The following is a 16,332-nucleotide window of genomic DNA, read 5'->3' as shown; positions in this document are numbered from 1 at the left end:
TATGAATGGTATTGAGCAAGACCCATAAAAGGCAGCAGGAATCACTTATCCTGATGAGTGGTTCCTCTTGGGAGGGCATTCTGAGAGGCCTAAAAATCCCCTGAAGATCTGCATTTAAATGAGCTGAGAGTCCCAGGCAATGCTAGGTAGCAACCAGCCAAGGGCAGCTGCCAGAATCGGAGAAACCAAAAAGAACTCATGATTCTTACATAGGAAGGAGACTTATATCCATCTCTTGGAGCAGCGTCCCTTGGCGGGAAGACTGAGTAAATGCACAGAGGTGAAGACTAGTTACAATGCCCAGTGCTGAGAAAGACTAGTTACAATGCCCAGTGCTGAGAAAGACTAGTTACAATGCCCAGTGCTGAGAAAGAACAGGGCCAAGGCAGCCTGGGTGCCTGCCGAGGCCCACCAGCAGGAGAACCAGCAGGGGGAAGTGTGGAGATGGATGGGCTCTGCCAGCTCCAGGCAGGATCTGGGTAAGGGGATTCCCAAATGCAGACCCTTGGCGAATCTTCTAGCAGTCAGAGAAGTGAGCATCAGACCACCTGGCAAAGGATAGGTCACATGTGCACAAAAATATGGACAGGAAACAAGTCATGAGGAGCTGGGGCTGGAGAAAACGGGGCAAGCACTGGGATTAAGATGAGGTGAGCACCCACAGGGGAAGAGTGGGACTCAGCCTTACTCATCACTATGACTCCGTTCCCAGGCACAGCTCTGGCTAGTGAGTGAGCGCCCCGGGGCCAGGAGCAGAGCAAGCCTCAGTGCCCTGTAGAGTCCTAACGCCTGAACTTTTGTACTTGTAAGGTTCCCTTCTTGAGCCTTGGGGGATTTTGTTTTTCCTTATTGCCCAGAACAGTGGTCGGCAAACTCATTAGTCAACAGAGCAGTAAACCGGCTCGCGAGCCACAGTTTGCCGACCACTGGCCCAGAAGAAGCCATCTGCTTGAGAACAAAAGAAAGGCCGTTTTAACGGGCATGGGCCTCTTGCTCTCATCAGAAGGTCTCTGTGGCAAGAGGAATGACCATCAGGGGTGTCTCTATCTATGGTTTTGAAGTACAAGGTCTCAAAATATTCAGGGAACAGCCACCGCATAGTGTCCCTCATCCTTGTGGGATATACACATGGCCTTGTCCAATGAGGGACAGGACTTCCCTCATCTGGCCTGAGGTAGATGCGGGGGCCCAAGTCCCAGGGCGCCCCAGCCCTTTGAGGGGTTCTGGAGATGGAGAGGAGGTCTTCCACCCAGAGTCTGGGGGTGGGGCCGGCTGGAGAGGCTCGGGTGATGAGGTGGACGATGCCGGGGTGTAGACGGAAGGCCAGGGGCCCTCGGAGCAGCGCCTGGAGGGTGACTGAGGGAGAGAAGGCCCGCGGCCACGGGCTCAGGGTGGGGAAATGGCTGGGGGAACCCAGCTGGCGCAGGCGGTGCAGGGTATCCTCCTCGCTGGTCCTGCTGAGAAGGGAAAGGGAGGGCCACCTGACGTACTCCTTTCTAGCAGCGCAGCTCCTGCCCCTCATCCCACTCATTCTGCCCCGCCCCCTGCCCCACTGAGGCAGAAGGCGTTGCAATCACAGCCAATCCTCCCTGCTGCCCCTCAGCAAGAGCACGCCTGGTTCCCTTACCGTGGCGAGCTGCAGAAGACAAGCGTGGAGCTCCCGAGCGGCATCGGGCTGGGCCCCACCTCTCAGAGTCTCCTGGAACACAGCAGCGGCCTCCTCGAAACGCTTTGGCCCCAGATTAGAAAGAGGCAAGTTTAGGTACTGGGGGAAGGGGAGTGGTCAAGGAACTTAAAAGTGCCCTCTTTCCCAAGCTGGCCCCCAGCTCCTGATATCACTGACACTGTGACATTGCGGTACCTGGAGCTTACCTAGAAAATGTCGATATAAAACCAATACCCACCATCCCACCCAAATTCCTCCTCTGCCTCCAATGTTGGACCCAGTACCTGCAGTCCCATCAAGGCCTTGCCCAGGCGGAAGAGGCCCCGGGGCCAGCCAGGCCGCAGGGTAAGGGCCACCTGAGCATCGGCCAGGGCCCACGCCGGCTGACCCAGCCTCTCGTGGCAGAAAGAGCGATTTCCAAATAACCTGATGAAGACAAAGTGGCTGCAAGTCCGGTCCTCAACTCCTTGCCTTGCCCTGACCTCCCAGCACAACGGCCAAGCCGCCGCCTACCTGTGGTCCCGGGGGTTGAGCTTCAAGGCCTGGGTGAAGAGGACCACGGCCTCACGGTAGAAACCTTTTTGGGCAAAGCTGGTACCCAACTCTGGCAGGAGGGAGGGAGAAAGGTTCAGAGGGAGCTGCCTCAGATGGGGCTAGCCCAGGGAGGGCGGGGAGGAGGGAGAGAGAGGATCTTACTTGCCAGCTCCTGGCTCTGCTGTAAGGCAGCGGCCAGCAGTCCCGGAGATGCCTAGGGATGGCAGGGGGAGAAGAGTCAAGCAGGACTTGGGCCTCAACCTCCCCGAATTCTTCTCTTTTGTTCACACAATTAACATTACAATCGGCATCAACTAGCTCAAGCAAGACGCTGTCAGTCAGCCCTACTTTCCTGCTGAGGAAACTAGCCGGGGTCAGGGTGTCAGTGGTGGAGCTTGACCCCAAGTCTCTTAAACATGAGGCCAGAGAACTCCTTCCCTTGGTCACTGTCCTCGACCCTTAGATCATCGGACTCCCCAGAATTTCCCACTAGTTCCAGTGGAGGTTCTTCTGTTCCCCTCACCTCTGCCTTAGGGCTCTGCGTGGGGGCCTCTTCTCTCGGCCAGCTTCCTTCCTCCTGGCTCATCTTCTTCCGAGGGCCCGGGCTCTTGCCTTGGGGCTTCTGGCTCAGTTCCTTCTCTCTGAGAGGGCTGGGGGGCCAATCCCCAACCTTGCGCAGAGCCAAGGACACGAAGGTGCTGGACAGGTCCAGTACGTCCTGGGAGCGGAAAGGAAAGGGAGGGCGGGGTGGGGATGAGTATGTCCTGGAGTACAGTAGGCGGAAGCAGGAGGTAAGCAGAGGCCAAGAGGGGAATAAAGGGGGCTCTCACCTCTTCCTCACCACACTGTCCCGAAGCTGGGTTCCCAGGGCTGGATGGGGGGCTCCCATTCCCATCCGAGGTGGCCTCGAACTGGAGGGAAGGTGAACAGGCACAGAGTTGGGAATGCCGGGAGCCACATCCTCCTGGCACTTGGTACTCCTGGTGCCTGCCTGTGGACACTCACCTTGGGCACCCCGCTGTCCTGCCCCAGGCGCTCCTGTCGCTTTCGGTCCTTTTGGCGCTGTAATAATGATGAGGATGATGTATTCTGAGCACTATACTTAGGTTACACAGATAAAATTTGTATCCTGAGATCTTTGTGTGGCGAATATATACTCTATGCCATGTATGTACCGGTGAAGAGTTTTGCATACACTATCTCACTTAATCCTTGGAACTCTCTGAGGGAGGCATTGTTATCCTCATTTTACAAGTGAGAAAGCAGACAAGAGCTACCAGGCAGACATCTCCCAGCCAGCAGGAGGCAGAGCCCAGCCCAGGCAGTACGGTGGCCCCAGAATGGCTGCACCACGTGGTCTCAGGGAGGCCCTACTGTCCCTGGCCCCCAGGGCCCCTTGGGCCCCCTGGGCCCCCTGGCAAGAGGATCCTGCAGGCCGCCTCGAAGCTTTCCCTCCCCCCAACCCCTCTGAGCTCCCGCCCCGGCCCTCTAGCTACCTTCTTCTTGAGCCGCTTCTTCTCTGCTTTCCGCTTCACGCGCTCCTCCTCGGCCACCAGCTCCTCGGCCAGACGGTTGGCTTCCTGGAGGGGGAAGGGCGGGCAGCAGGAGAAGAGAGCGAAAGCAACAGAGAGGCAAGTATGGAAGGATCCTGGAAGGTCCAGATTAGGTGGGGCTATAGATACAGGAATATGGGGTTCAAAGGTCACTGGGAGAAGGTGAAGCCCCATGCAGACAGTCTCACCTCCTCAGTCAGCAGGAGCTTCTGGGGCATGGGCACCTGAAGCAGGCTGTCCGAGCTGCTGGGCAAGGATGCCGAGGCAGAGGGTCTTTGAGGGCAGGGCTTAGGCCCCTGGGGAGGGCACAGGAAGGACTTTTGGAGACCACAGTAGGTACCCGGTCCCGCAGCCCCCTTGACCCCATCACTCTGTCTAGTCGTTTCTCCCTCGTCGTGGAAATGGTCCAGGAGGTAATCTGTCAGGAGGGAGAGAGAGAAGGGAAAGAGAGGACATGAGGGAGAGGAGCATCTGAGGGCCAGCCCTCCCCAGGGTACCAGCCTTGATCCCTGGGCCCGGCCCCTTCACTCCCCACCATGGTGCCACAGCTGCAGCCGCCCGCTGCTCCTATCCACACGGATCCGGTGTAGGCCCTGGGTATCACTCTCCACCAGCCGTCGAAGAAAATCCACTATGTCCTGGGAGAGGAGGGGAGGTAGGCTGGTGTTGGGGGAAGCTCTGGGAGAGAGCAAGGGGCGTGGCTAGGTTGACCCCTCCACCATGGGGATAACAAAGCAGCCACCCGGCCTGGAGAACCTAACTGGCCCACCTCTCCCAGCTCAGCACCTCAAAACACACTGCTCTCAGCTTTCATGGCGCATCACCTCACTTCACTGTTGTCCCGCCTTCCCAAGGGCTGAGTGTGGCTTTCAGCCTGGCCTTCTCCACCATCCAGTATCTCCTCCCCTGATTTGCCACTCGGTCAGCCACTAAAATGAAGTCCTCTTACCTGCTCATCCAGTCACACCCCCTGTCATATCTTTGAATATGAACAGCCCCCTATACCCTGCCTGGAGCTACCTCACGCTTAACTGAATGCAGCAATTCCGGGCCGGCCTCTCCCCTGCACTTCACGTCTCTCCCCACATGCAAGCTCTCAACAATTACCCCCTTACTGAGACTTCCAGTAACCCCCCACTGCCAAGGCCACACATGGGCATCTAGCTGCTCAGCCTGGGATCTCGAACCTTCCAAAAAGCTCCTTGGCAACCTTTCCAATTCTCCTCTGCCACCCTCCCTCTGCCACCAGGCTCTTTCCAGCCGTAGGCTTTCCCCCCAGCGGTCCTCGAATTCCTCCCAGCTCTGGCCTGCTTTCTTACCACATCTTGTCTCAACTTCAAGGTCCAGTTCAAATTCTATCTCCCCTCAACGACATGCCACACCCTTTCATCTCCAATGGTCTCTGCTCTCTCTCATCCAAGCTGCGCTCACACAGACTGTGTTATACAATACAGAGCCTTACTATTCACTGCTTTTCTTAAAATATATTTTTATTAATTTCAGAGAGGAAGGGAGAGGGGGCGAGAGAGAAAAAACATCAATGATGAGAGAGAATCATTGATTGGCTGCCTCCTGTACACCCCCTACTGGAACCTGCAACCCAGGCATGTATGTGCCTTGACTGGAATCAAACCTTCCTCTCTGAAATCAATAAAATATATAAAAATTAAACTAAGAAGGACAGGAATCATCACGTCCCAATGCGGCTAATAGGGCCTAAACAGAGCAGACCCTGACTAGGTGGTAGCCTGCTGACTGAGAAACCTAGAAGCCACATGAAACTCAGAGTGTTAAAATAATGTGTAGGCAGGACTTCAGATCACTGAGGTATAGTCAACCTCTAAACAATGTTAGATGCAGGGCTCCCCTCAGTAGACAGTCTGGACTCAACGGCATCTTCATTTACATTGCTGGGCACTTTCATCAAGCTTTATTCTCAAATTTGAATTGTTGGTGGGTTTGTTTCAACTTCTGAAACTGAAACTTAGACACAAATAATGCATGCTCTGGACCCAACGGAGGAACCTCCTCAGGACGCACCTGCCGTTCAAATCCTAGTATATATCATTCCCTATGTCTTCAACCTCTCTTTCCTCCTCAGCCCAGTCCAGCCATCTTAAAACAAAACAAACAAAAGACTTCCTTGACCTTCCACCTCTTCTCCAAACACATTCTATGCTATTATCTTCATTTACAACCTGGCCACACATGACATGGCCCTCCAATACCTTCATGAATCACCTCCTACCATCTTATCACCCTCCCCCAGCCACAGTGACCTCCTCTGAAGTCCCTACAACACCAAGGGCACAGAGAAGCTTCACTTTTAACATCTCCAGGGCCTTTGTACGTAGGTCCTCTCCTGGAATGCTCTTTCCCCAGTGAATGGCTCAATCTTCTGCCCCCTTCAACTCTCTGCTTACACCTTTGTAGAGAAACTTTCTCTGGCCATTTCTTTTAAAACAAGTCTCTGAACTCCACTCAGTGGTCCCTAGCTTTCTCCTTGCTTTATTTCTCTTTGCACTTCTTGTATTTGACATACTATATTGTTTATTTTTTTATTATTTTTTTAATATGTATTTTATTGATTTTTTACAGAGAGAAAGGGAGAGAGATAGAGAGCTAGAACCATCAATGAGAGAGAAACATCGACCAGCTGCCTCTTGCACACCCCCTAACGGGGATGTGCCCGCAACCAATGTACATGCCCTTAACCGCAATCGAACCTGGGACCTTTCAGTCTGCAGACTGACGCTCTACCACTGAGCCAAACCGGTTTCGGCAATTGTTTATTTATTAATTGGCTGCTTCCACTGGATATTTCTAATCCATTTAATAAAGGGATTTTTTTTTATCTGTTTGATAAGACTTGTCTTCCCAGCAGAAACCAGTGCCTGTGTTAGGTGCACAGCTGGTGTACAGCGAGTGTGTGCTGAGAGGGTAATGGCAGACAGATTGGGGAGATTATTCTAATAGAGAGCTTCTGGGAGCTATATCTGAACTCCGTGTGACCCAGTGAGTTGGAACTATGTTCCCTCAGTGACGGGAGTGGACCTACCATGGGAAGTAAAACACTCAGATAAAATACTCTGGTGGAATGTTTAGTGACAAGGCCATTACCACTGTCCAGGCCAGAGAGAGTGAGCTCTTCAACTAAGGCAGTGGCAGCAGGAGTGGGAAAGGAAATGATGGGTTCGACTGTAGTGACTCACTAACTACATGTGTGATGTACAGGAAATGGAGAACAACATAGAACGACTTTCAGATTTCTGGGTGGAAGTTTGCGTCATCAACTGAAACTAAGATTAGAGGAAGAACAATCCGTTTGCAAAGATGATGAACTCCTGGACTTGTGAGTTTGAGGTTTTCACAGATAACCATGAAGCCGTTGGAAGTCTAGCTTCTCAGTGTTCCCAAATCAAATAACCTGTCCCTCCCTCAATAACCAGATAACCTACCTGAGAACATCCAAACCCTAGGTTGGGCAAGCCTTTCAAGTGCCTTCGTTCCCTCATCTCCTACAGTTTAAAACAAACCCTTCGCTCAGGTTGCATTTCAAGGAAGTTCTTTTAACTTTTCCTTGCTTTGGTGTCTTTGCTCCCACGGCTCCCTCTGATCATAACACCCTTTCTAAGGAGCTCCTACTCTAAGGTGACGGACGTCCCGCTTTTGGCGGGACAGTCCCGATTTTTAACAGTTTGTCCCCCGGAGTTTTAAAAAAGTCCGGAAAAATCGGGACTGTTCCGCCAAAAGTGCGACGTCTGGTTACCTTAGCCTACTCCCTTCCTTATCCTCAACCCACAGACTCCAAGCTGCCCCACCCCGCGCACCACGCACCTCTCGCACGGATCCCTGCGGTGTCCTCCCGGGGCGCCGCCTCCCCGCCCCGCGCCGCCCGCTCCAGGAGGTCAGGGCCCGAGGCCACGCCTCTCCAAGCCCGCAGCCCAGCGGGGCTCCCGGCTGGGGCGAGACTCAGCACCGCGGGGAGAAAAGAGGCGTGATCGACCGAAACTGGGCGCGAGGGGGAGCTAGGAGCCCCTTTACCTCTTCGCCGTAGTCCTCGGGACCAAATTCCTTGCAGAGCCTGGGGACAACAGCGCCCCCCGGCGGGCAGCCGGGCCGCAGAGGACAGTCTACAGGAAAAGAAAGCCGCCTGTCAGGGAGAGGGGTTGGCCGGAGACCTCAACCACCGCATGAGACTCAGACACCTACTGAAAACAGACAGACCCGGGACCGGCTGCCCCCACCCGCCTGGATGCCCCCTGCTCGGTCACACCCGCTCACCTAGCTTGATCCGCCCCGCTGCCTTCGGAACCAGCGGCATCTCGCGTCCACAATAACCCGAAAGTGAAAGACAGTCTTGTTTTTGATGCGGGCCGAAGGGATAGGGGCGGAGGGGTGAGAGGGCAACGCAAGCGGCCATCTTTGTTCGGGGCGGAAGCGTCCGGCTACGGGGCGCGAGAGGGGTCAGGACGATCCCGCGGCCGCGGCGCCAGAAAGGACGGCTCCGTGGGTGGGGCGGAGTCCGGGCTCCGGCGGACGTTGGGCTGTGCGGGCCAGTGGGAATCGTTAGGTTCGTTCCGGGCCCGCCGACCCATGGCCCGGGCGTCCCGCTCGGATGGCCTGCCTCCGCTCGCTCCGGGGCCGCAGCCGTGGGCGCTGGCGGGGGCCGCGGGGGAGGAGCCCTGTGAGCGAAGGCGAGCGGGCGCCACCGGCGGGGATGTCCGTGGCGAGCCGGGGCTGCCGGCGGCCGGGAGCATCCCCTACTTGGACCCGCGGCCCGGCGGAGCTGCAAGAGGGCAGCCGTGGTGGGCGGCGCCGACGGACAAGGCAGGGCCCCATGAGGCTGGCGCCGCAGACCCGAGGCGAGAGGCTGCCGCCGCCGGGCCGGTACCTCCCGCGCTGCAGCGGCTCCAGGCTGCGCTGCTGCGGCTGCACCGCGAGCGGGAGCGGCTCCTGCAAGTGCGGGACTGCGTCCGCCACCTCCAGGCGGCCGTGCGCCTCCTGAGGATGCTGCACCCCGGCGCGCCGTGCCCGGGCCCGCACCCCTGGCCTCAGCTCTGCCACGACCTGCTGCTGCCGCCGCTTCCCCGAAAAGCAGTCCTGCGAGCCGGCCTCAGAGAGACTCCCGAGCCGCTGCTTCTGGCGCGCCCCGTCGGACTGGCTGCCCAGCGCCTGGATGCTGTCATCGAGGCGCAGCTTCGCGCTCTGGGCCGGGCGCCCGCCAGCCCCGTCCTGTCGTCAAAACTGGCTGACCTGCTGCAGGCGCTGCCCACCTACCATCAGCTGCAGGGAAAAGCCTCAGCCCATGTCCCAGGGGCGGCGCGCCCTTTCCCCCCGGGCCGAGTGCTTGGCCTCCTGGCGGAAGAGCGGGGTTACCTGGTGGCCCGTCGGCTGCATGAGGCGCTCAGGGGATCGGGCTTGTGGGACCAGCTCAGCACGTGGTGGAGTGAGGAGCGGGAGCTGCTGCTGGGTCTCCTGGGCCCGATTGGGGGCGTGGCAGGTTCAGCCAGCGGCGGCCTGGGGCCAGGTGGGGCTGGAGCCCTGTGGAGCCAGTACTGGGCCCTGCTATGGGCAGCCTGTGCTCAGAGTCTGGACCTAAGGCTAGGACCCTGGAGGGACCCCAGAGCAGCGGCACCACAGCCGAGTCAGGGTGAGTGGTGGGCTTGGGTGGGCGTTTGGGAAGGCTGGAGAGTCCCTTCTCCGTCGGTGACCTCACTCACCTGCCAGCCTGACTTACAAAAGCAGGCCCTTTAAAATGAACACCCGCTTGCTCTCCTCTGCAACCCAGGATTTAGGCAATCTGAGCTTTCTAGGCAGTCTTGCTTTTCACCCTAGTGTGTGTGTGTGTGTGTGTGTGTGTGTGTGTCCGTGTTTTTGTTTTACAGAGAGGAAGGGAGAGGGATAGAGAATTAGAAATATCGATGAGAGAGAAACACCGACCAGCTGCCTCCTGCACACCCCTACTGGGGATGTGCCTGCAACCAATGAACATGCCCTTGACCGGAATTGAACCTGGGACCTTTCAGTCCGTAGACCGCCGCTCTGTACACTAAGCCAAACCGGTTTTGGCTTCACCCTAGTCTTGAGTTTGGGGGTTGGGGGGTGGGGGAATGCCTCCTCTCTCCCCCCATCATTGAGTGGGCAGTGATTGTAGAAAATTGAGGCCTTGTTTGCAGGCTCGAGTCATTTCTCCCATTAGCATCCCTGCCTCAGGAGTGTGAGAAGGAGCTGGCTTCATTGTGTCACGGCCTGTTTCATCAGTCTCTGATCCGGAGCTGGGACCAAGGTGAGAAGGAAGGGCCACTGGGAGTAACACAAACCCCAGTTGACCTTTCCATGTTAAACTGTACCCCCCTCATCTTCAGTCTTCTGCCAAGCCTTGGGGTCTGCTGGTGACCAGAGCAGCCTTTCCTCATCCTCTCACACCACTGAACTTCTGCAACGGCTCTTCCCTCCTCTCTTGGATGCCCTTCGAGAGCCCAAGTCAGGGCTGCTGCTCTGTCAGCCTCCAGGTGAGACAAGCAGCTGGGGCTGGGGGAACAGGAGCACCTTGAGGATATCTCCTTTATTCTTTCCCTCTGTTCTAAAGGCTGGCTCCTCCCAAAGGTGCTCCATGACCCCTCAGATACTTGTCCCTCCCCTCCCCAGGCCCTGCACCCCTTGCCCTGGGGCTCTGCACCTTGCAGACCATCTTGCTCTGGTTTGGGGGCAGAGCTCAGCAGCATCTGGCAGCATGGGCCCCGGGTTCCTTCCTGCTCCTGATCCAGAAGGACTTGCCGGTAAGTAGCTAGGGATGCGGAGGGGAGCAGCCCAGGCTGGGCTCAGACCTCACTCCCTGTTTCTGCCGAAGCCTCTGTTACATCAGGCAGAAGTTCTCTCCAGCCTGGTCTCGGAGGAAAGCCTGGCCCTGGAGGTGGAGCAGCAGCTGGGCCTGGAAATCCGGAAGCTGGCGATACAGATCCAGGTGAGAAGAGCAGGGACCCCAAGAATGGCTAGCTTTTGTGTTGGAGGTGGGAGTGGGCCACAGCACACCTCAGAGACTTGGAATCTTCTTGGAGACTCTGCTAAATTTTATCTTTTTTGCTTTGTTCATTTTCTACTTAACTTTGTATTATGGAAAATTACAAACATGCACAAGTAGAGAGAAGGGTATAATGGAGTCCCATATTCCTACCCCAGAGGCTTTAACAATGGTCAGCTCCTGGTCAGTTTTGTTTTATCTATTTTTCCCTTCTCCAATGTCAGGCTCTCATTTGGTCATGTGAATGGCCACTGATGATGATTGCCTAGATCCATGATTTCTTTCTTTTGTGTGTGTGTTAATCCACACCCAAGGATATTTTTTCCATTTTTTATTTTTTTTCTTTAAATATATTTTTATTGATTTTTTACAGAAAGGAAGAGAGAAGGATAGAGAGTTAGAAACATCCCCCTACTGGTGATGTGTCCGCAACCAAGGTACATGCCCTTGACCGGAATCGAACCTGGGACCTTTCAGTCTACAGGCCAATGCTCTATCCACTGAGCCAAACCGCTTTCGGCTCCATTGATTTTTAGAGAGTGGGAGGGGGGTGGGGGAGGAACACTGATTGGTTGCCTCCTCCTTGTGCTCCCATACATTCAATACCCCAGCCTTCAGTCTGAGGGCCAATGATCTAACCTCTGAAAAAACTAGCTATGGCTAGATCCATGATTTCATTAGGGGGTGCAAAGTGGTGATGTTCCAATTCTATCATTTCTTTTTCTTTCATTATTTGGATTACCACCATAAAGTGAAACTTTCCCTCATTAATTATTCTATTACTCTGAGGTCTATTTTGTAGAGAAAAAGCAAGATAAATGGTTGAGTCTTTTTATTTACTAGTTTTTAATACAATGTTTCTCCTCTTTTAAAAACATATAATTTGTACTTTTATTAAAGTAATCCATGTCCAGCCATCTGGTGTGGCTCAGTTGTTGAGTGTCAGCCCATGAACCATGAGGTCATTGGTTCCGTTCCCGGTCAGGACACATCCTCAGATTGTGGGCTCAGTCCCCAGTGGGGGCGTATAGGAGGCAGCTCGTCCGTAACTCTCTCATTGATGTTTCTATCTCTATCCTTCCCCCTCTCTCTCAAATCAATAAAAACATATTTTTAAAAAAGTAATACATGTCCATAGTTTAAAATTGAAATAGAATACAATTTTAGAAGGTTCCTAATGTCCACTCCCACCTCTGATTCCTGTTCCACAGTGGTAACTTTCATCCACTCTTGGCTGGTTCTTCTTCTTTTTATATTTTTATTGGTTTCAGAGAGGAAGGGAGAGGGAGAGATAGATAGAAACATCAATGATGAGAGAGAATCATTAAACAGCAGCCTCCTGCTTGCCCCCTACTAGAGATGAGCCCACAATCCAGGCATGTGCCCCAACCGGGAATCGAACCATGACTTGCTGGTTCATAGGTCGAAACTCAACCACTGAACCTCGCAGGTTGGGCGTGGCTATTTCTTCTAACATTTCTTATTTTCTTCTAAATTTATGAATAAAACTATTATGCTTCCATTTTTCCACTTTTCACATTATCTATTCCTATATGGAAGATGTCTATCTTTTGTTCTCTCTTCCTACCCAAATTTCTCCTCTTTGCCCTGAATAAGGGCAAAGCTGAGAGTCCAGTCCTTGTCTCCCTGCTCTTTTCTCTCTGCCTTCCTGCTCCTCAGTGCTTTGGTGCTGTGAGTCCCCACTCCAACCCCATACAGCTCTGATCCAGCATCCGCATCTGCCTAGTGGACATTTCCACCTTCACTTACTGCTGCCTTCTTCAACTCAGCATGCCCCAAAGCAGGCTCCTTATGATTAGGGTGGATAGTGATGGTTATGGGAGCTCTGAGGACAGAAGACAGTGGCGGGCATGTGGTGACAGGAGGTCCATACGAGGCCTATGGCTCACGGGTGGCTTGGCAGCTTTAGAGGAGTGGCAGGAAGCGGACAGTTCATAGTTCCTTGGGAGAGTAGTGGAGAGACGGCCTGACCAAAGCAGAAACTCCCTTTGTATGCAGTGGGTTTGTGTGTTTTTGGGGTGGGGTGGGGGCCTGTGGAGGAGTAAGCAGATGGAGGGCATTGAACACTAGTGCACAGAATCAAGACTTTATCTAATGAGTGTAGGGAGCCATTTTAAGAGTGGGAGGGGAACAGTGAAGGCAGTGATGGTGTTTGATCCAGCTACAGTGGTCGGGAGGAAGGGAGGTGAAGAGACATACCGTCCAGCTCTTGGTGGTGGTGGCGAGAACAGAGCAAAAGGAACAGAAATAGTGTGCTCACTGTATGAACCAAACACTGTACAAAGCACTCTGATGCCTTGTTCCTCTATCTGGCATTCCACCACACACAGTACTGGGATGAAAAAGAATTGATGTTGTGAGTTTTCTCCCCAACTGGACTGTAATGCCCCAGAGAGACTGTCTCATCGTGTGATCTTGCATTTACTGAGTATTGAGTGCAGAGGTTCCCAACCAATATCAGTTGACAGAGGGGTCATTTCCTTGGCATAAATAAGGGAGGGGAGAAGAGGTTTGGTTTAGAGAGGCTGTTGTCAGGATATGTACCAGGAACCCAATGGGTTCCAGCCTCACCCCCATGTCCAGCCCCCCAGACTCCTTCCTCTCTCCAGGCTTGCTGGCATTTAGTCACCTTTTCTTTACAGACCTGCTACTAAAAAACCCTATATCTTGGGGTGCTTATCCTCCAAGATGGGCTATAGAGACCCTCTCTTTTTTGCCATTTCCCCCTTCAAAAACAAAACCTAGCCCTAGCTGGTTTGACCCAGTGGATAGAACGTTGGCCTGTGGACTGAAGGTCCCAGGTTCGATTCTGGTCAAGGCACATGCCTGGGTTGCAAGCTCGATCTCCAGTAGGGTTCGTGCAAAAGGCAGCCATCAATGATTCTCTCTCATCATTGATGATTATCTCCCTCCCTTCTTCCCTCCCTCCCTCTCCTTTCCTCTCTGAAATCAATAAAAAACAAAATCTATCAAACCGAGGAAACCAAACCAGGGCCTTTTCTTACTTTATGGGTTTGCACTGCTCTGGAGAAATGCAAGTAGGCTGTCAGAATACTCAGTGTAAGGACATCCCAAAGGTTCTTGAATCTCAGAAAGTTACAGTCATTGCTTCCGATCTTCACCCAGTTCCTGCCTTCCTTTCATAAATGATAGCCAGATATTGTACAACTCCCTTTTCTTCAGCCTCTCCCTAGCATTTGCTTTTGAACATTGGTTGTGGTGAGGGTCTTTCTCTCTCTTTCCTATTAATGTTCCTCTAGGAAAAAATTAATCTGGAGGATTTCTATCCCCTGAACCAAGCAGGAAAGAGCAGGATATCTTAGGGCAATTATCCATAATCTTTTCTGGGTTTAGACCTTTTGGAAAATGCAGTAAAAGCGATGGTATCTGTCCTCAGAAAATGCCTGAGCCACACAATTATGTATACAATTCTGTTCTTGGGTTTTATGGATGCCAGGTTAAACAGCTCAGATTTAGAAAAGCATCAGAACTTGACAAGCCCCTAATAGTGTTCTGCAAACTGCGGCTCTTTGGCCCCTTGAGTGTGGCTCTTCCACAAAATACCACGTGTGGGCACGCACGTACAGTGCGATTGAAACTTTGTGGCCCATGCGCAGAAGTCGGTTTTTGGCTCTCAGAAGAAATTTCATTGGACAGTTGATATTTGGCTGTTGACTAATTAGTTTGCCGACCATTGCCCTAACAGACAAACCCCTTTTACTTTGTCACCGTGCCCACAGCTCCTGCCTGAAGAGTCACTGAGTCTCTTTTTTCAAGAATGCTATAAACAAGCTACACAGGGCTTCGAACTTCACATGCCACGGGGTCGATACTGGCGGCGGCGCCTTTGTTCTGGTAACTCCTCGTTCCAGCATCCTCAGGGTTCCCAGGGGGTAAGAGTATCCAGACCCCTTCAAATCCTACCCCCACACTGGAAATCCTACTGTCTTCCCCCAATCACTTCATAGGGTGTTCATGGATCTCAGTAACCTTATATCCTGTCCTTCCTTTTCTCTTACCCCAGAACTTCCCAGCATTCCTAGTGAGTATGCTAGGTTGGTGGTCCGCACTGTACTGGAGCCTGTATTGCAAGGATTGCAGGGTTTGCTACCTCCAGCCCAGGCCCCTGCTCTTGTCCAGGCATTGACAGCCATCCTGAGTGCCTGGCTGGACCACATCCTCACCCATGGGATCCGGTTCAGGTGGGGAGAAAGGAAGTAGTGGCGGGGGGAGAGATGGGGGGGGGGTGAATGGAATTGGAATAAGGGAGGGGATAAGTGGGGCAGAGCAGTTTAGGGAGACCAGAGGGTCAGGTGGTCACCTTGTACCTCGGCCTTCAGCCTGCAGGGGACACTGCAGCTTAGACAAGATTTTGGAGTGGTCCGAGAGCTGTTGGAAGAAGAGCAGTGGGGCCTGTCCCCTGAACTTCGCCAGAATCTGTTCACGCTCAGCATCTTCCAGCAGCTGGATGGGGCCCTGCTGTGTCTACTGCAGCAGCCCCTGCCCAAGACTCAAGTCCACAGAAGGCCTCCCTGTTGCTGTGAGTCACTCCCCCTTCTCAACTCCAGGCTCTTTGGGCCTCACTTACTACTTTAAAGACCCATCCCCTAAGCTCATCATTCAGCAACTCCCCAGCAGCCACTTCCTTTCCACTCCTGCCTTACCAGGTGCGTGTAAGGAGGTCCAAACCTTGGAATTGCCCAGCAGCAGCCTCAACAGCCTGGAGAGCTTGGAGCCCCCTCTTCGGCCTGGAGCACCCCCAGCACAGACAGCTCAGCTGCTGAGCATGCTGTGGGGTGGGGGACCTAGCCCTGAGGCTTACCTGGTGGGAAATCAGCAAGCCTGGCTTGCCCTAAGGCAGCACCAGCGCCGCCCCTGGTGGCAACTGCCTTTTCTCTCCTGCCTGGAGACCAGTCCTGAACCCTAAGGACTCTAATCGGCAGCAAGAAAGTCAATGCTCTGCATTTCTGGCTGGAAAAGCATAGACATTGGAACTGCCTGGTAAGCCTACATCCGAAGCTTGGAAGAAAACATACGTGAGAACAAACTACACAGCCTGGGCTTACAAGCTAAGAATCCAGGGACACTCCAGTATCTGGAATCCAGAGTAAATGGCAATACCACAGCCTGGAGCCAGGAGGCTCAGGTCTAATTCCCGTCAGTGAAGACATCTCAGGGCTAGACACTGGAAGGAGGACCCCAGGGTTGTATCCCAGAGGAAAGGGAATGAGGGGGCGAGTCTAGATGCCACTTCTTAAATCTCCAGAGTCAGATCAAACATAAAGTGAGTACATCAGGAACCACAGAGATGAAACAGTCTATAGCTGGGGCTGTCCCAAGGGTTGTATTACCTTGTCCTCCCCATTACTACTTTCAGCAGTTGCACCATATTGGGCTGTATGACCTTCCCGTTTAAGTTTTGGTCACTGAGAGTTCAACATGTTTAATTTTCAATGACCTGGGTGGGGTCACTCCCTGGTAAGTGATAATCCCTGCCGTGGTGATGGTGTCCTCCTTGTGAGGGACAGCGCCTA

The 16,332-nt window shown here is 53.6% G+C and overlaps 2 protein-coding genes across 7 annotated transcripts; one reads left to right on the top strand and one right to left on the bottom strand.

Annotated features, from left to right (window-relative positions):
- Positions 1-937: 937 nt before the first annotated feature.
- TTC31 (tetratricopeptide repeat domain 31) lies at positions 938-8,176 on the bottom strand. Of its 4 annotated transcripts, none has more exons than XM_045580934.1 (13): positions 8,038-8,176; positions 7,798-7,886; positions 4,289-4,391; positions 3,942-4,171; positions 3,697-3,780; positions 3,203-3,262; positions 3,031-3,108; positions 2,724-2,918; positions 2,363-2,414; positions 2,180-2,270; positions 1,951-2,092; positions 1,628-1,729; positions 938-1,457 (listed from the first exon to the last, which is right to left on the bottom strand). In XM_045580934.1, the coding sequence occupies exons 1-13, from the start codon at positions 8,174-8,176 to the stop codon at positions 1,161-1,163; spliced, it is 1,662 nt and encodes a 553-aa protein (XP_045436890.1). In that variant the 3' UTR covers positions 938-1,160. The 4 variants fall into 4 exon arrangements, with proteins under 4 accessions (XP_045436890.1, XP_036291670.1, XP_036291671.1 ...); XM_036435777.2 differs by having other exon boundaries at positions 3,031-3,111; positions 3,206-3,262; XM_036435778.2 differs by having other exon boundaries at positions 938-1,454; positions 3,031-3,111; positions 3,206-3,262.
- A 173-nt stretch (positions 8,177-8,349) lies between these two features.
- On the top strand, positions 8,350-16,029 carry CCDC142 (coiled-coil domain containing 142). 3 transcript variants are annotated; one of them, XM_036435776.2, is made up of 9 exons: positions 8,350-9,395; positions 9,933-10,042; positions 10,122-10,268; positions 10,405-10,535; positions 10,607-10,720; positions 14,539-14,653; positions 14,823-15,000; positions 15,139-15,338; positions 15,466-16,029. In XM_036435776.2, the coding sequence occupies exons 1-9, from the start codon at positions 8,350-8,352 to the stop codon at positions 15,723-15,725; spliced, it is 2,301 nt and encodes a 766-aa protein (XP_036291669.1). In that variant the 3' UTR covers positions 15,726-16,029. The 3 variants fall into 3 exon arrangements, with proteins under 3 accessions (XP_036291669.1, XP_036291666.1, XP_036291668.1); XM_036435773.2 differs by having other exon boundaries at positions 8,350-9,406; positions 9,956-10,042; XM_036435775.2 differs by lacking the exon at positions 14,823-15,000 and having other exon boundaries at positions 8,350-9,406; positions 9,956-10,042; positions 15,466-15,720.
- Positions 16,030-16,332: the final 303 nt, after the last annotated feature.

Source organism: Pipistrellus kuhlii, unplaced genomic scaffold, assembly GCF_014108245.1.
Source record: "Pipistrellus kuhlii isolate mPipKuh1 unplaced genomic scaffold, mPipKuh1.p scaffold_m20_p_13, whole genome shotgun sequence".
Classification (NCBI taxonomy): domain Eukaryota; kingdom Metazoa; phylum Chordata; class Mammalia; order Chiroptera; family Vespertilionidae; genus Pipistrellus; species Pipistrellus kuhlii.
This window is presented reverse-complemented; position numbering and strand designations above follow the sequence as displayed.